The 20,138-nt window shown below is 37.5% G+C and overlaps 1 protein-coding gene across 1 annotated transcript; it reads right to left on the bottom strand.

The window, feature by feature from the left end:
• Positions 1-1,644: 1,644 nt before the first annotated feature.
• rp2 (RP2 activator of ARL3 GTPase) lies at positions 1,645-16,819 on the bottom strand. The gene is made up of 5 exons (XM_008281267.1): positions 16,565-16,819; positions 13,517-14,185; positions 12,468-12,582; positions 4,006-4,091; positions 1,645-3,904 (listed from the first exon to the last, which is right to left on the bottom strand). Exons 1-5 carry the CDS (start codon positions 16,727-16,729, stop codon positions 3,821-3,823), a joined length of 1,119 nt encoding a protein of 372 aa, XP_008279489.1. The 5' UTR covers positions 16,730-16,819; the 3' UTR covers positions 1,645-3,820.
• Between the last annotated feature and the right edge of the window lie 3,319 nt (positions 16,820-20,138).

Genomic DNA, 20,138 nt, shown 5'->3' with positions numbered 1-20,138 from the left:
GTTACTCAAAAAACTAGAAACTGAAAAAGTAACAATAAATGTATTTTTTTTAAATTGCTAAATTATAATTAAGTGAAATAAGACATTGCTTTTGAATTGTGGTTGAAAAGAATAATAATAAAAAAAAAAACGGTCCAAATTTGAGCACTTTGCTGATGAACACTGTGCTAAAAATCAAAATAGCTGTCAACAGGTACAGAAGTCTGACTGAGAGTTACAGAAAACACTTGACTGCAGTGATTGGCTCAAAGGGTTGTTCAACAAAATATTAGTTTATGGTCCCGTCATGCTTGTTTGTTTTTTTGTTTGTTTTGTTTGTTTAAATTTCTGCTGAACAACAATTCAAAATCAATGTCATGGTTTTCCTTAAAATTGTATTTATTATTACTATTGTCGATTTCAACTTATTTCAGTGACTGTTTTTTTCCTTCTTTAAAGGGAAGGTATGAATAAATTTGAGGACGACTGTACATTCCTTTATCCACTCAATTTACTAAAAGTGCCTCATCCCACATCAGTCAGCTTTTTGTTTAGTGTGTATACCACATGTATATTTTAGATTGGATTATAGAATGTCCTGTGTTTTGTGTTTTAAGAGGCATAACATACCTAATTTTCTTGTATGCAAAGTTTACACTGACAGTCACGGCTTCCTGATTCTGAATTTTAAAGGCAATACAAAAATGTTTGAATTACACCATCTCAAACGGAATTTATTAGATTTAAACTGAATTCAGTTCTTGGTTTTCAAAATTCATATTTAGTTCCTGTAATTCAAAATTTAACTACCTTTGACCCACATCCAGGTGATTCAAATTCACTTTCAGTTTTGGGCAAATAAAATATTTAATTTATTTAAAATTCTGTAAGTCTAATTCTCAGTTTTTAAACACAAATCTTCAAGTTGAGCAATTCAAATCCAAATTCAGTTGTAGTTGCACAGAATTCTGCCAATATAATGTTTGTGAAAACACTCGGCTCTAAATAGCTTTGCTGTTGTTGCTTTGCCCCATGAAACAGTCAGTTCCTAAATTCTGATCACTGCAGAAATGCTAAAGGCAGTACAGACGTGTTTTCATAACAACATTGTGGGAAGAAACAAGTACCACAAGAAAGAGAATATGAATCACATCATTAGAATTTCTTAACTTTGAATTTTAATTACATAATTCCAAACTAAAGTGAATTCAGCTGTGTTTACTCTTTTTAAAAATTCAAATCAGTTCTTCTAATTCAAATTCAATTTACTGTGACATACATCTGGGTGATTCAAATTCAGTTTCAGACAAATTTAACTTCCAATGATGTAATTCAAATTCACTTTGCTAAAATATAGATTTTTCAAGTTGAGCAAGTCAAATTCAGAGTATCTGATTCAAACTGAGTGTCTAGTGGCACATTATTCTGTCCATGTATTATTCTCTGATACACAAGTTTTTAAAAAAAGCCATGATAATAAAGTATTCAAGTCTGTGTAGATTCTCTGTCATCCAGGTCATGGTAATTGTAGGGATTTCAGCAAAAAGCAAATTCTCTTTTAGGTTCTTAAAGATGTTTCAACTCTCATCTTGGATGAGAGAATAAACCTATTGGTTAAATAAATCAAAATTTGTCCACAACAAATAACCAGTCAAACAGACAATCTGATCTTCTACGGCTTTTAATGCGACTCTGCCATTGTATAAAGACAGGATGTCATTTTAAGTGTAGAAACAACATATTACGGACAATTGTGCATCATAAAGACAAAATGCTCTACAAAACTGTATGCTTCAGTACAAAAATTTTACCAATACAAAAGTACATTACATAAAGTCCTTACATGTTTTCTTCTTAAAGGCAACTGTACAAAACTGTTTGATATAGTGGATATAATTTAGGTCAGGGCTGAAAGATTTAAAGAAAATATCTCTTTTTTTGTAACAGATACTTTGATTTGTGATGCAAGTTGTTAAGGTCAAGCTTCGGCTCAGTATTTACTGTGTAACAGATTTAAAACATGTGATGGAGCTTTACCAAATGAGACACCGTCAAAAGCCAAACTGTCACACGAGGACAGCATGAACTTGTAAAACCACTGTCATGACAGTTAAAACCTGGGGTCAGACGTGGTGCAAAAAAGGTGTCCATCAAAAAATTAGACTGGGTTTATGTCAGAACCACAGCATGCATGCCTGAACCACGTAGTTTACTTTAATCAATGGGTCTAAACGACATCTGAAAGCTTCAATACGTTCACGTTCACGAATAAAATTAAATTACAGCATTAGTCTCATTATTTAATATCCACACTTACTGTGTCTTAAATCACAGCCTTTATGATTTACTAATGGCATCGATTAATTGTTCAGTCCTAATTTACAAAATCTGCACGTATTTTTATCACAGAAAAATGAGTAATTTACAGGCAAAATGGCATGAAGTCAAGCTGTTAGCCATTAACTGGAACGGTTAATGGTAACCTGACTGATGCTGTTTAAGGAGGTTGAAGGGAAATAACTGAAAGGAAAGCTGCTAACTGTGATTCACTGAGGAAGACAGCACATTTTCAAAGAACCCACCATGATTCATTCTGCTGAGAAACAGCATTTCCATTCGAAAAATGGCATTAATCACTAACATTTAAGCAATGTCTTTCTATAACACCAAGGAAAACCATTCGCTTGATGAGTGATGTTCACGATTCACCGATGACAGACTAATTATCGGTCAGACAGGCATGTTTGCATTGCCTGCTTGTTTAAAAATTACTCAAACTGAAGCTCTTTACAAAAAAGGTCAAGCTGATCAAGTTACAAAGAGGAACCAAAGTGCTTCCCTTAACCCTGCCGCCTGTTTGCTGTATAACATATTCTTATTACTTGCAAATGTCAGCTGTAAAACCAAGCGGCTGTGCTGATGGTGGCGATAATGGCAACTACTTTAACTCAGGACAGATCGTTTATTATATTGTGAAACGGTTGTTGGCTCAAGTTAGTCAAACGACGACAATTTTCATGCAGCTTTCTTTCAGTCATCTTATTTTTTAGAGTACAAAATGGTATCACACATAATGAAACTTTTACTAAAAAAATCAGAATGAAGGACATTGTTTTGCTCCTATACAAAAACATTCAGTAGAGATTATAAAACAAATATTAAAACATTAAAAAAAAGAAAAAAAAAATCACATGAGGTGCCTTCATCAAAAACCCTATTATTGAACACAATTTTGTGGAAACAGCTGAACTGCAAGTCACACACAACCTTTCACAAACCAGCTTTGGCCTACCTATGATCCTCCTACACAGCATTTTCCAAATATACACATTTTAAAAGTCAATTATCTAAACCACATACACAAATAATCCTCATTAGAAATAGAAAATACTATTTTTATATATAAAACATTTTCCCTCAGGCATTCCTGTGCTTGTTTTTTTCACTGCTATGACTGTTTTCAGACAGTAATGAAACGCTTTAAATAAAAAAAACGAAATTACATTTACAGCAAGAAGCTACATTCACAATGGATGAAACCAACAGAATTATCAAATACATTCATAGAAATATAAATATTCACAGCACTCTTAGCAACTAATGGATCAGTGGTTTACAGCACATGTTTCTGAATTATAAGGGAGGAATTCTAGTCTGCAGACTCATGACTGCTGGAAGTGAGTTGCTCTATCCAAAGCAACAGTAACATTTTCCATTCCTACCGATTTTTTAAGGACGAAAAGAGGCAAATAATTATTGATCATATTCAGTCCGAGCTGGACGGCAGGAGCGGTAGAAAAATCTCATTGAATTCAGGCAGTTTGCATCGATATCTAACCAATTACAAGCCCATCTGCATGTCAGCGAAGTTGAAGAAGTTGTCCACGTCTCGTGAGGACGTATTTTTGTTATCAGAGACAAAAACCTGTGGAGAAGAACATAAAATATTCTAGATTTGTAGGACTTTTTGTTTTTTTAAAAAGTGAGCTTGTAGCATAACATATGCGATAAATACAGTATGATTACCTTGGTCCCATTGAAGATTTCATTGGCAACGCTCTTGCAGGCTTCTACAACGCCATCACCGTTCAGCTCGAGGGCGATGACGGGACCTTTAGTAACAAGATATGAAAGGTCACAACCTCTCAGTGCACCAACAATCCCAACTCCTGTGTCAGTATCCACAGCTACTAATTGACACTACAGATCAATACAGGTCTGTCTTCTCAGTGTAAAATCCTGTCATGTTATGCAAATTTGAAGCAAATTTCTAAAATGTTGTGGAAAAAAAAGAAAAAGAGAAAATGTTAATTAGGCTTTGTTAGGCTTAATTCTGCTTTGGAGCGAGTAAACTAGGTTATGTAGTGTTGAAGGTGGTGGCTGCAATATGCATGGCTGTGATAAACAGAGTAGCCAAGCATTAAAAAAAAAAGGAAAGGAGAAGAAATTAACAAAACTTTGGCCATCTAAGAAAAGAAAATGGAGAGGCTTCTTCAGATTTAAAAAAAAAAAAAAGGAACAATGTAATGATTCAATAATGTCAGCTGGTTTCAGTTTTGTTTCATGCTGTCCAGAGGTGAAGACAATGGAAGAAGTGAAAATAGCTGATTAGTCATGGAAGTCAAATGTTTGCTATGTTAGTACTAATTCAAAAAAGGTGTCTTCATCTGCCATGAAGCGTATAATCTCTCTTCTTAAAAAAACAAAAAAACCCATCTCAAACCAGAGTGAAGGGAAGATTTTTTTGTTTGTTTTTTTTAAATTTTGCCACCAAATTCTACGATTTCCATTAACATTAACTTCTTGAGATACACATGTGGACAAAATTGTTGGTACCACTCGGTTCATGAAAGAAAAACCCACAATGATCACAGAAATAACTTGAATATGACAAAAGTAATAATAAATAAAAATTCTAGGACAATTTACCAATGACAATCAGACATTGCTTTTGAACCGTGTTTTAACAGAATTATTTTAAAAAATAAACTCATGAAACAGGCCTGGACAAAAATGATGGCACCCGTAACTTAATACTTTGTTGCACAACCTTTTTAGGCAATCATGCAATCAAATGATTTCTGTAACTGTCAATGAGACTTCTGCACCTCTCAGCAGGTATTCTGGTCCACTCCTCATGAGCAGACTGCTCCAGTTGTCTCAGGTTTGAAGGGTGCCTTCTCCAGACGCCATGTTTCAGCTCCTTCCACAGATGTTTAACAGGATTTAGATCAGGGCTCATAGAAGGCCACTTCAGAATAGTCCAGTGTTTTCCTCTTTGCCATTCTCGGGTGTTTTTAGCTGTGTGTTTTGGGTCATTATCCTGTTGCAAGACCCATGACCTGCGACTGAGACCAAGCTTTCTGACACTGGGCAGCACAATTCTCTCTAGAATACCTTGATAGTCTTGAGATTTCATTGTACTCTGCACAGATTCAAGACACCCTGTGTCAGATGCAGCAAAGCAGCCCCAGAACATAACAGAGCCTCCTCCATGTTTCACAGCAGGGACAGTGTTCTTTTCTTGATATGCTTCATTTTTGCATCTGTGAACATAGAGCTGATGTGCCTTGCCAAAATGTTCTAGTTTTGTCTCGTCTGTCCATAGGACATTCTCCCAGAAGCTTTGTGGCTTGTCAACATGCAGTTTGACAAATTCCAGTCTGGCTTTTTTATGATTTGTTTTCAACAATGGTGTCCTCCTTGGTCGTCTCCCATGAAGTCCACTTTGGCTCAAACAATGACGGATGGTGCGATCTGACACTGATGTACGTTGACCTTGAAGTTCACCTTTAATGTCTTTAGAGGTTGTTCTGGGCTCTTTTGTTACCATTCGTATTATCCATCTCTTCCATTTGTCATCAATGTTCCTCCTGCTGCCACGTCCAGGGAGGTTGGCTACTGTCCCATGGATCTTAAATTTATGAATAATATGTGCAACTGTAGTCACAGGAACATCCAGCTGCTTGGAGATGGTCTTATAGCCTTTACCTGTAACATGCTTGTCTATAATTTTCTTTCTAATCTCCTGCGACAACTCTCTCCTTGGCTTCCTCTGNGGGATCAATAAAGTATTTCTGATTTACCTTACTAACTGAAATAGTATTATATACTAGACTAAATTACCTGACTAATTTAAAGTAAAGGTTAATACACTACAAAATTATACAGAAAAGCCAACAAATTCTTAGTTTGTCAGCAAGCACACTGTCAACAGTAGAGGAAGACACATGGAGGAGACTTGTTTTCTTTAACCACAAAAAGCAGCTTAGGCAAACTTATCAGCTTACGTAAACTGTTTTTCATAAAATAAAAACGTGATGAAATAGTATAACGGAAAAAAAACATCCCGAAACAAATCATTCATATAATTCAAGTGTGCTAATTTGTGGTAGTTTTGTTTTCACACGCCTGTCAGGGTTACAGCTACATTTAGAGCGCTGATGAGAAGCTTGAGTTATAACTAAAAACAATTGTGCCAAACACACCACAGCAACATGTAACCACCCAACCACACGTCAGATTAGCTTACAACTTAAGCCACTAGGCTACTCTAATAATAGGTAATCTCCCCCTCATGCGTCTCTGAAAGATGCTCTGAAGCCTAGACTTTCTGTACATCCCCCTTTCATTTAAACTGCCTGTGTAACCATGACTGTTGTGTCACTGCTGAAATACAAAATACTAATGCTGCAGGTGCGTGGCTCGAATAAAGCATGAGCATTAAATTTAACGGGAAAACAGTCCACTGACAGAATTAAAAGTAAAATCACAGCTAAAGTACAGATAAGTTGCTTACGTCTTGTGAACATTTCATCAGACCTTCTTTAGCTGTGTGTGACAATCACAGTAAAGACAAATCCTATTTAAAGTATCATCTGGTGCACTGTGGTACTTATAAATGATGCTGTTTAGAATTCAATTCAACAGAATCCCCCTCTTCTCACTTGTGCAATGCTGTTTTTCTCCATGGTGATTAACAGACTTCGCTGGAAACATACGTGACATAAACAGGCACTTGAGCTTTTTCATTATATCAGAGTGAAACCAGCAACACTTGATTTATGCAGCTGCATACATAATGAACAAGGCATGGCTGGATCAACCTGTTATGGGGCCCTGGAGCTGTTGAATGCCCCCCGTCTCTCTCTCACTCTCTCTCTCTCTCTCTCTCTCTCACACACACACACACACACACACACGCAAACGCACACACACTGTATTTTGTGTATGTATCCTATCACCTTCAAGATCTTACGTCAGTCACAGATAAAAAGCTTCTTTTTTCAAGTACATGCAGTATCTGAGTGAAATTCAAAAGATGTGTTAATCCACCAGTATCATCCAACGGGAAAAAAATGTAAAATTCATAGAAAAACTGTAGGATCTTTAAATGGCAGTAAGATGTATTATGTATTAACACAAAAATCTATAAAATCAACAAAAAGCGACGTCCAACTGCATTGTACTGACAAGAAATGCTGCACACTCTGTATTGCGAGACACTAAAGTAGCAGCATCCTGTGTGTGTGATGCAACATTGCAATCTAAACTGCATCAAAGGGAGAATCAGTCACATGACACTGTTTGCACTTCTCAAATCTGGTGCCCCAACAATTGCGGTCAAGGCTGAAGTTAAGCTTTGCAAATTCACAGCACAACACAATCCACCAATGGCTGCAGACCACCTCACTGAACTTTTATCACACATATGTTGATTTTTTGTTTTGTTTTTGGATATATTTGGTATCGTTTTATGTATGCAACCGTAAGCATTTAGATGGAGGGAAAACTGTATAAATCATGACATTTTGTGTAAGGCCTGTATTATACTTTCCATGCCTGCAAGCATGTGAGAATTCTTTTGTCATCTACCCAAGCCTGTGAGATTTCTGCATAAAGCCCAAAATTTGTGTCTGCATCTGTTGTCCATGCAGTGACTAGATTACAAGGGTGATAGTATGCATGCTCTTTGTTAATATGTATAACGCTGGCCTAATAATAACAACTATGTGTTTCAGGTGTCAGCCCCAGACCGTGTACAGTGCTTAAGAAATTTATTAGACCACCTGTCTCATATGTTAAGCAGTGTGTATATATAAATATATATAAACCATCCAGCAATATAAAGTGCTTTAATGCTCACTCAGCTCTCAAAGTTGTAACATTTTGAACAGGAATGAGGAATTTCAAACTGAATTTGTCTTTTCATACCCAAATTTGAGCCGGCTCATTGGGCTTCTCTGAGAAGTTAGAAATGAATCAAGCATAACATTCAACCACTAAAACTATTTTTTCTTTTCAGGAATGCAAGTAAACAACTGTAATTTGACATCTGCGCCACCTTGCAGCCCAATTTCATGGATAACAATAATAATTATATTTTAGCATTAAAATTAATTATTAAAATAATTTTGGTTAAAGAGCGTCAACATACTGGTGTATTAACCATGACAGAAACATAAGAAATAATTTTGGCATTTACCAATGCTGTTCATATATGGCAGCTGTGACATAAACCTTACATTGGGTGGTGGTCTAATAAATTTGTTAAGCACTGTATGTGTCTGCAAGAATACAGAAGGTTTTAGATGACATGTATGAAAGTAAAATAAGAAACCTGCATTGACTTATTTTGGCCACCAGGGGCAGTGCAACAGGTTGCAGCTGCAATGTTGATATATTTAGTCCTTGTAAAATAACTAACGTTTTAGCTAACGTGGTTTTCTCTCACATTTTCAGCAGATATGGAACAATGTCATCTTTCATTTGAAATCATCTTTCTGGCTACCAGACACATGTAAGTGTAATGTTTACTCTTGTCTTTGCTCTGTTTTTAATCTCCACTCACTCCTGGGTGAAATATCTAGCCCAGCTTTTTAGCTGCTAACTTAGCGAGCTGCTACCTTTACTCTGCCTTGAATAGTGTGGTTAGCAATGTCTGCCAGAACTTTATTCATCAAAAACAGCTGCCTGCTAACGGGGAAAAAGGTTGACGACAGTGGTGTGAGTCTAATAATAAAAGAAAAACATGAGAGCAGTGCACTCAAGAAGCTAAATTGCTCCATAGGGTTAAAAGGAACTGCAGAGTCATGTGATAGTTCCCTGTGGGTTGATTATTACTAATTACTAATTATTATTAGGTCTATTGTAAGACTATGTATGAAAGATGGACAGAAACTGTAACATTGCCCACTGGTTTGCAAAGTATAATTTTGAGGGCTTCATTGTGGTGTTTGCTTTTTTAAAACCAGATGTAAGTTGTCTCTGATTGAGAACTCAAGGACACCATGCGTTGTGATACCCTATTTCATTATCTATTTTACTCTCAATGGAACCATAATTTAGAAAATGAACATCATCTAGTATTAAAGGAGACTTGAAACCAGCGATTGAGAATGTAAATTCATTAGGAGAATGGAAACTGAGGTAACAAATCCAAAAAGAGGAAGAATCCTTTTCTCTGACAGACATTCAATCAGACTTTTTTTTTTTTTGCAACCGGCAGAGTCGCCCTCTGCTGGTTGTTAGAAAGAATGCAGGTTTAAGTATGACTGGGCATTATATCTTTAAAAAAATCATCATGATAATATGTTTAATCTCAGTTTATATTGATTATGACTGATAGTTTGCAATAACTTATTTTTAATTAACACCAGGAGAAAAAAAAGGTTTACTTTGAATTGAATCACTTTATTTATGGTATGTAGGTAATAATTTTACTATGAACGCAACAATGAAAAACACACTCAAGTAAATAAATCACTCACATAGAAAAAATAAATGATTCACAATAAATAAACGAAGCAAGTAAAACTCAGAGGCACATGGAGGGGGATCAGGGTGAAGGTTAAGGTTCTGACTGGAGGGTTGGGTTCGCCATATGGAGACCTTGCATCAATCTCCACGGTCCCGTCAGTCCTTGGAGCAGACTGCCGGGAGTGCGTTGCTTGGGTGGGGAATGCAGGTTTGTGGGTGTTTTTAGACTGCAAAACTAGTCTTGCATGAACAATTATTGGTTCCCAGCGAGGTTTACAGGTATGGACTGGGGTGACAGAAGGCCCAGCCCCAATGGGATTCGGGAAAACTGCAAAGAAGTCACAGGGAGACGAAAAGATATCAAGGGATATGATAGACTGGTATAAGCCAGGGAGGGAGCACGGTTTGTTCAAGCAGCCACACTTTGAGTTTTCAATGTGTGCTTTAACAATGGTTTGCATCTGATGCATTGAAGTGAAACTACTGAACTTTCTATCAAACATTTTTTTTATTGCTGTTTATATAGTGTCTATCACAGCTGCATATCATTGTTGTTTTAGCACCCAGACCAAAGTTTAAGACACTTCTGAACTACCTTGACTTTTCAGACCTTGAGGCTACGACCAACAAAAGGCTTCTGGTCCATCCACTATATATGGATACGTCACATTCTCATGTTCTGCCAAAAAGTGATCCGTGAGTAGGAAGAACTAACCTTATGTCCTTGTTTTACCAGCTCTGGGCCAGATAATGTAACCAATCCAATTGTTTTTGCCAACTGAAATAGCTTTAAAGGACCAATTAACGTCATATGATGCAGTTTTACACCTAACAAAAAGCGATCATAGCCCTACACTGTGACTGAAATGTTATTGTTGCATCAAATTGGCTTGATTTCTTTTTTTAGAATATAGCACATTGGATAATTGCTAAACAGATACTATTTCATTGTGTATATTAAACACATCAGTAAATCATGGTAACCACAGCCAAAACAATAATATCAGATATCTCAAACACATAACCAATAGCTTAAACATTAGATACAACACTATATTATTGCCTATCATAATCTTAAATTATTCCTGGATTATGTTCTAAAGTGCAAACATTTCTTTGGTCAACAATTACACTACTCACAATGTGTTAGGGATATTGTTGTTTACATGAGCGCTTTTCCTATTTGGTCTGAATCTTAATGAAATAAGTAAAAGTTCCCTTTGATATTACTAATAATGAATGAGAAGAAACACCATTTTCATTAGTTTAATATTTATTACCCCCAAAATTTAAACAATAACAAGGATAGCCCCAAATAACAAAAATTGACAATGTCAGTAGCGGGTGTTTCCACCATTNATTTGTTTTCAACAATGGTGTCCTCCTTGGTCGTCTCCCATGAAGTCCACTTTGGCTCAAACAATGACGGATGGTGCGATCTGACACTGATGTACGTTGACCTTGAAGTTCACCTTTAATGTCTTTAGAGGTTGTTCTGGGCTCTTTTGTTACCATTCGTATTATCCATCTCTTCCATTTGTCATCAATGTTCCTCCTGCTGCCACGTCCAGGGAGGTTGGCTACTGTCCCATGGATCTTAAATTTATGAATAATATGTGCAACTGTAGTCACAGGAACATCCAGCTGCTTGGAGATGGTCTTATAGCCTTTACCTGTAACATGCTTGTCTATAATTTTCTTTCTAATCTCCTGCGACAACTCTCTCCTTGGCTTCCTCTGGTCCGTGTTTAGTGTGGTACACACCATGTCACCAAACAGCACAGTGACTACTTGTAACCCTATAAATAGGCCGACTGACTGATTACAAGTTTGTAGACACCTGTGATGCTAATTAGAGGACACACCTTGATTGAACGTGTCCCTATGGTCACATTATTTTCAGTCTTTTCTAGGGGTACCATCATTTTTGTCCAGGCCTGTTTCATGAGTTTATTTTCTAAAATAATTCTGTTAAATCACGGTTCAAAAGCAATGTCTGATTTTCATTGGCTAATTTTCATAGAATTTTTATTTATTATTACTTTTGTCAGATTCAAGTTATGTCTGTGAGCGTTGTGGGTTTTTCTTTCGTTAACCAAAGAGTACCAACAACTTTGTCCATGTGTGTATGATACTTTAAAATGCATATTAAAATACCTTGTGGAAACACAGCTAGTAACTGCTTTCCACTAAAATTAACATGAAATAAAATTTTCCAGCAGCCACTCATAGTTTTGAACCCTAATTCTAGTGGTTTCTACAACATGTCCCACATCTGCACTCAAAAACTAACAGTAATAAGTGTTGTCATAATAACAATATGGAGAGTATGTTGACCAAAAAGTATTTATAACCTCTGAAAACTCTTAGAAAGCAAAAGGCACACTGTGGTACGGGAAGGATTACATTTTCTTTTACATATTTGGGTGTCAGAAGGAATCCAAACAGGATTTTTTATATAACTTACAGTCCTCATTGATAGAATTACTTCAAAACAGGAAACTGACATCTGCTAGCCGTTTACGCATTTTAACCCACACATTGCTTCTCTCATTTTGCTCTGTTGTAATACGAACACCACAACTCTTATTAGTACACGCAGAGTATAAATATGCTGTTGCTGTGGGGTTTATGAAACAGTTTTGTCACAACAGATCTTACATACTTGGCTGAGTTCCAGAGCAGCAGATATATCAGAGCAGCAACAACAGAACAGAAAAGAAAATTACCTTTAGTTATCCACTCCACGAGATCATCAGCACTGTTCTGAAACACTCTCTTCACATCTTCAGGTCGCATTGAGACTTCCTTTGTCTGAATCAGCACAAAACCTTTAGCAGTCGCCTGTGAAATTTAGATGGAAACGAGTTATATAATAACCTTTTACAGTTACCACTGAACCACAAAGCATTTAAAGAATCCTCCATTTAGACACTCAGAAGACACAATCTGTAAAGATGTGTCTTGCTACTACACTTCTTCACCATTCCTCATGTGGATCCGGTTTCATGCTTATGCGGTGGAGTAATGCGTGTTTTAGCAACAGTTCAAACATAACTGGAATGTTTGAGACAAGCACAGCCAGCTTAGCATGGTGGCTGAGCACCGGAGCTAAACCAGTGCACAAGGGCTCGTTGTTGAAAGAAAACACATAAACAAACCATGTTATTAGCAATACTTACAGAATTTTGAGGCGACAAAGATTGAAAATACTTGTTTGCAACTACTTAGTCATGAAAATTCATGGAGGCACAATAAATGTTGAACACATTTAACAGTTCTTATGTAAAAACAAGTATTTCTGCATCCATTTTAGTCTTTTGGAGTCCATGTCGTGTGTATATATATAAAAATATATGTTCAGAGGAAATAAGTGGGTGGTGTGATCAGACAAGTTATCTTTGACCTACTTTTCCAGTTGACAATAATGAAAGTTTCAGCGGTGACGCAACTCATTTCACTTGGAGGATAATGATTGCAGATTGTAATGTGTGTTTTGGAATAATCCAAGAACGGTGAACATTAAAGCTTGATAACATTTCCTCCATGTTTCACTTTCTTTACAAGTGTTTTAACTTTTACTCCTTTTACTCCTTCTAAGCTGTGACTACTGTGCTTTCCACTTTCCTTTAATTCACTGCACAATATTTAAAACACAGTTAAAGCACAGTTGTGTTATCAGTAAGTGAGCTCTGATGCCTCACTACCATCAGCATTTTAAAATTCACATACAAACAACTTCAAATATGTTGGTGCCAAACCAGTAAAACCTCCTCACCTCATCAATCAGTTTGCGGGCATTTGCGGTCGTGTACTCTCCAGCGAAGAAAACAAAGAGGCAGGACTCCTCACTGTCCTTCCGCCTCCCTCCTTTTGTCAAAGGCACTATGCTCCGTGCGGGTTCAGTGGAGATCCGAACCGACTTGAAGTCAGACTCTGGGTCTGGCGTTGGAACAAAATCCAGAACCGCTGAGGCCTCCGGCAACAAGCTCCAGTTGTTCTCTCCAGACACCGGCGTGAAGTCGTGAATGTTGCTCCAGTTGTTGTTGAATATGCTGAGCCCGGCGTCCTTGAAGTGGAAGGCCAACTCGGGGTAGTAGTACTGGAAGCAGCCGAACTTCATACCCGTAGACGACTCGATGATGGGCTGAGTGGCGCAGCACAAGAACACCTCCATCTTTTTACAGTCCCGTGTACGAAACTGCTGACAGGCCACCACGCACTTGATGTCTTTGCAGTCTCTGAAAAACACACTGCCTTTGACAGGTCCTAGAAAGATGCGGCAGTTGACACAGTCGTCAATGGTGATAGTTGCTGAATGGTCGAACACAAAGATGTTGCAGTTCTCGCACTCTTGGATGACAAACTGTTGCCCGTTCAGTTTTCCGGGCAAACGCCCCACTGTGACGTCTTTGAGACCTGTCAGCATGTAGTCTTTGGGGTCAACCTGTGTGGAGAGAAGGTAACTAAATAAATCCTCAAACTATATATTCAGAGAGACACAAATACACCATTTTTAACCTATGTAATATCTCCTCCATGAGTACCTTTATCATCCAATAACAATATTTACCCCTCATACTACCAACAAAATCGACTGAGGGCCCTGAGAACCCCAAGAATAAACTACTACTAACTCATTTATTCTTAAAACATTGCTAGCTGTGCACATAATGTCACTAAGGTACCTAATCTGCATATTGTGCAAAATGAAGCTTTTCTTTAACACAAATTCCAACTTTCGTACAATCCACATTAGAGCTTAACATTTTTTTTCGCTATCTGTTGATTCTCAGTTTATTTTAAGTGAATTTTATTTGGTTCATATTTAAAATCCTCCAGCCATTCTTGATCTGCTTACCATTGCTGCTGGAAAAAAAACACACTGATGTTATCTCAAACTATATTCTAAAAATGTATTCTATATTTATTACAGCCAAACATATCTTGGAGCCCTGACAAACAGAAACCCCCTAAAATCTTTCTCCTTGAACACTCGTGTTTCTTGACCAATGGTTACATCGGTGCTTTTTTCCACACCCACACCACATTCTAATCATGCTCTGACTGCATGTTGATCATTTGCACAACACACAATTTTAGTCCTATCCTTTATCACAAAACATAGAAGTTTTTCTTGATAGTAAAAAAACATTAATTTCTGACTTTAAACATCTTTTTCACAAGAGCAACCACTTCTACCTGTATTCAATAACTACTAATATCACACTGCTCAAAAAACAGCAACTCAATCACAACTCTCAATGTGTCCGGCCACATATCTGATCTGCATCGTTGATCTTTGGATCCGTTTTTGCTCTTTTGGCGTTATGTATCTGTTTACATCTGTTTAAAGTGTAATATGATATTCATACTGGTGCAGTATGTACATAGGGTTTGAATAAAGTGTTCTGTGTATTGTGTTTCAGATGGTAAGGTTTCATATATGGTTCCATATATTTGGCTTATTCTTTACCTTGCTGTTTACTTGTTGTTCTGTACCTGTGCTGCTGCGAGAATAAAATATACTTTGTCTCATTTTCTGGTCTGTTGCCCCAACAATTGCGGTCAAGAGCAGTATTTAAGGCCATCCACAGAGCACAAGCGGAAATTTGTGTCTTTCTCCTTCAGAATGACGGACAGATTGCTCATAAAATCTCTGATATTGTGTGATAGTTGAAATTAGCACCCATGGCAAACATAAAGGTAATAAATAGCTCCATCAATTAAAACTAGAAATAAGTGGAAATGGGTGTTTTTGACTGGGGATTCCCTAGAAAAGCGATGCATAGATATTTCTAAAAAGCACCACTATAACAGAAACAGAAAACAATGATATGAAGTCATTCAGAACTAAGTGATGAACAAAATTGTGAAAAGCTGGACTGACAGAATAAAGAAACTGTGAGATACAACAAAAGTATACCTATGTGGATAGTCCCAGTTCGTAGGATGAGGGCTAATGCTAGTGGCTTTTTTTTGGGATTATAATTTATTATAATAAAAATTTCTGCAAGTGACAACACACTACCACATCACTGTACCTCTTTGTTATGTTTCACTACAACAGTTTCAGCCTTTCAATGCATCAATCGTGCTTCATTTTGACCCCATTATTTTGCAGGTGGTTACTGGTCTATTTTCAGACTCGACGGCCGGATTTGTGTGGTTGTGTGCTATAGTTGCTACACCACATTTAAGGTGCAATATCCCATGACAGAAAACGGAAGTGGAACCACCGCCTCGTTCACGCCTATAATGTCTAAACAGGCCCAAGTTAGGTGAGGTCAGCAGTGGAGCAGGGAACTACACAGTGCTATGTAGTAATCCGATAATGAGATAAAGCTGGAGAGAGAGAGAGGGAGGCTTGAAGCATAAAAAACTTAAGCGTGTTTTCAACTTATAATGAGCATTGCATGCATCTTCTGGCTGCGTCCGGTGAAAGCGGAATTATCACGATACTTGGCGGCTGCGCCATGAACGGGAGTGAACGAGGTTCATTTACCTTTGGTGCTGCAGCACTCAGGAAATCAGTTTAGAAATACCTCCACCATGATTAGGCGACACTGTGGTGTATTTGAACACAATTGAGGACAGCTACCATTGACGTTTAGTTACATAAACGTGACTTACATATTTAACGGTGTACGCTGAACGCACCTCTCAGAGCCTCTACATTAGCTACCTGGAGGCGCCTGAACATACAAGGTAAGAGGTGTTAAAGGTTCAGGTAAGCTAAAGTTCACTAGTTAAGAGCCCACCTTAGCGGAATACATCCTTTTAGCTTATTTTAGCACTTTAGTTCGAGTTTTATAGCAGCTGTTACCTTTTCTCTCTTATCCCAGCTGTACTGTTTCGGAGCCTCGTCGGTGTTGTTGCCAAGGGGAACCGCGTTACTTGTCGTCGTAGTTTCGACAGTCGTTGTTGTCGGCGTACGATCGTCTTTTTCCCCCGACTTTCTTTTGGATTTCTTGGAAAAGAAGCACCCCATCCTGCTTGTTCGGTAGCGACCACTTTCAGAATCGTCACGTTAGCTTGAAGAGCACGACAAATGTGAGGCAGAAGCTTAGCCACTTCAGTTGACAAGATTTTTTTTTTTTTTTAGCTTCCCTTTTCCCTGCTTCGTTTCGCAGCCAATCGATACCCTGAGGGTCGCTGCAACAGCCAATCACAGAGCAGGACGGAGTGACGTAATCACGTATAGGAGGTGTGGCCCATGAGACGTTTAGTGACAAATACAGAAAAATATATCCCTGCAAACAATATATTTTATTTCTCTTTTATGTGCACAAAAAAAGTAAATTGACTAAAAAGAACAGACACATCAAATCCAGTGTATTTATTTATTTACTTAGTTTATAGTTATTGCATTTTTAAAACATCTTGAATTAGCCAGAACAGGCAACAGCATAATCGCAAAAACAAACTTACATGTCTGTTTCTTCCTTTCTGTATTGTACACATGCACTTGGGTGTGTGTGTGTGTATTTTTTCTCAATTATAATATCTCTTTCTCCACTTTTCAGCGTGCATGTGTATGCGTGCGTGTTTGTGTGCATGTTTGTACGACAGACACATATGTTTGTGCGGGTACGTGTATTATGTAAACACAAAGATGTACATTTGCCGACGTGTACACACCTTTTTTGTTTTAACCTGATATATCCTCATGTAACTGACAAGCCTGATAATCACACATGGACCTGAATGGACTACCATTGTTCCATTTTGCGTCGTCAAAACTTACTAAATGGAGTTTTTTTTTTTTTTTTAAGGAAAAAAAAAAGCAACACAGAAAACACGATGAAACTTTGGAAATTAATTCGTAAAGCATACTAAAATTTATATGAAACACACACACAAAATAACACAAAACTGACTAAAACCTTGTAAGCTCAACTTGCTACAATATTAAGACCACTAAGAACAACCAGGAGCTATTGAGTATTTAAATGTGCTAACTTCGCCTGTTGTAAGTGTTTAATATATTCTGGTGTGATGGTGACATTTATCCATCGTTTGAACAATTTCTGTGGTAATATACAATTAGAAATGTCGTGCGTAACAAAATAGGACACTCTAAAATTAGACCGACATCACAACTCACGAGTGGTGAGGGAGAAGGGTAACAGAGGTGAATTCAAAAAATTGCTGTTTTAACACGCGACCATGAACGCACCATTATTTCCACACTGGGCACACCCCTCTGGGTGAAGTCTTGTCACTTTTATTTATACAGCACATTAGTGACAACTGGGCCAAAATGCAACAGAGAAAAAGCATTGGTGTAACAAATTTGCTTAACAAGATTAAATATTAAGGTTAAGATCCAGCTTTTTTTTTTGTTTTTTTTTTTGTTATTAAATTTACAAATTTCTTCTAACTTGATAAGGAGCAGCTGTAACTAAGCAGTTTCCCCTCAGGGATCAATAAAGTATTTCTGATTTACCTTACTAACTGAAATAGTATTATATACTAGACTAAATTACCTGACTAATTTAAAGTAAAGGTTAATACACTACAAAATTATACAGAAAAGCCAACAAATTCTTAGTTTGTCAGCAAGCACACTGTCAACAGTAGAGGAAGACACATGGAGGAGACTTGTTTTCTTTAACCACAAAAAGCAGCTTAGGCAAACTTACCAGCTTACGTAAACTGTTTTTCATAAAATAAAAACGTGATGAAATAGTATAACGGAAAAAAAACATCCCGAAACAAATCATTCATATAATTCAAGTGTGCTAATTTGTGGTAGTTTTGTTTTCACACGCTTGTCAGGGTTACAGCTACATTTAGAGCGCTGATGAGAAGCTTGAGTTATAACTAAAAACAATTGTGCCAAACACACCACAGCAACATGTAACCACCCAACCACACGTCAGATTAGCTTACAACTTAAGCCACTAGGCTACTCTAATAATAGGTAATCTCCCCCTCATGCGTCTCTGAAAGATGCTCTGAAGCCTAGACTTTCTGTACATCCCCCTTTCATTTAAACTGCCTGTGTAACCATGACTGTTGTGTCACTGCTGAAATACAAAATACTAATGCTGCAGGTGCGTGGCTCGAATAAAGCATGAGCATTAAATTTAACGGGAAAACAGTCCACTGACAGAATTAAAAGTAAAATCACAGCTAAAGTACAGATAAGTTGCTTACGTCTTGTGAACATTTCATCAGACCTTCTTTAGCTGTGTGTGACAATCACAATGAAGACAAATCCTATTTAAAGTGTCATCTGGTGCACTGTGGTACTTATAAATGATGCTGTTTAGAATTCAATTCAACAGAATCCCCCTCTTCTCACTTGTGCAATGCTGTTTTTCTCCATGGTGATTAACAGACTTCGCTGGAAACATACGTGACATAAACAGGCACTTGAGCTTTTTCATTATATCAGAGTGAAACCAGCAACACTTGATTTATGCAGCTGCATACATAATGAACAAGGCATGGCTGGATCAACCTGTTATGGGGCCCTGGAGCTGTTGAATGCCCCCCGTCTCTCTCTCACTCTCTCTCTCTCTCTCTCTCTCTCACACACACACACACACACACACACGCAAACGCACACACACTGTATTTTGTGTATGTATCCTATCACCTTCAAGATCTTACGTCAGTCACAGATAAAAAGCTTCTTTTTTCAAGTACATGCAGTATCTGAGTGAAATTCAAAAGATGTGTTAATCCACCAGTATCATCCAACGGGAAAAAAATGTAAAATTCATAGAAAAACTGTAGGATCTTTAAATGGCAGTAAGATGTATTATGTATTAACACAAAAATCTATAAAATCAACAAAAAGCGACGTCCAACTGCATTGTACTGACAAGAAATGCTGCACACTCTGTATTGCGAGACACTAAAGTAGCAGCATCCTGTGTGTGTGATGCAACATTGCAATCTAAACTGCATCAAAGGGAGAATCAGTCACATGACACTGTTTGCACTTCTCAAATCTGGTGCCCCAACAATTGCGGTCAAGGCTGAAGTTAAGCTTTGCAAATTCACAGCACAACACAATCCACCAATGGCTGCAGACCACCTCACTGAACTTTTATCACACATATGTTGATTTTTTGTTTTGTTTTTGGATATATTTGGTATCGTTTTATGTATGCAACCGTAAGCATTTAGATGGAGGGAAAACTGTATAAATCATGACATTTTGTGTAAGGCCTGTATTATACTTTCCATGCCTGCAAGCATGTGAGAATTGTTTTGTCATCTACCCAAGCCTGTGAGATTTCTGCATAAAGCCCAAAATTTGTGTCTGCATCTGTTGTCCATGCAGTGACTAGATTACAAGGGTGATAGTATGCATGCTCTTTGTTAATATGTATAACGCTGGCCTAATAATAACAACTATGTGTTTCAGGTGTCAGCCCCAGACC

Source organism: Stegastes partitus, unplaced genomic scaffold (genome assembly GCF_000690725.1).
Source record: "Stegastes partitus isolate 25-593 unplaced genomic scaffold, Stegastes_partitus-1.0.2 Scaffold228, whole genome shotgun sequence".
NCBI classification, from domain to species: Eukaryota; Metazoa; Chordata; class Actinopteri; family Pomacentridae; genus Stegastes; species Stegastes partitus.
The sequence above is the reverse complement of the archived record's forward strand: the minus strand, read 5'-3'. Positions and strand labels throughout refer to the sequence as shown.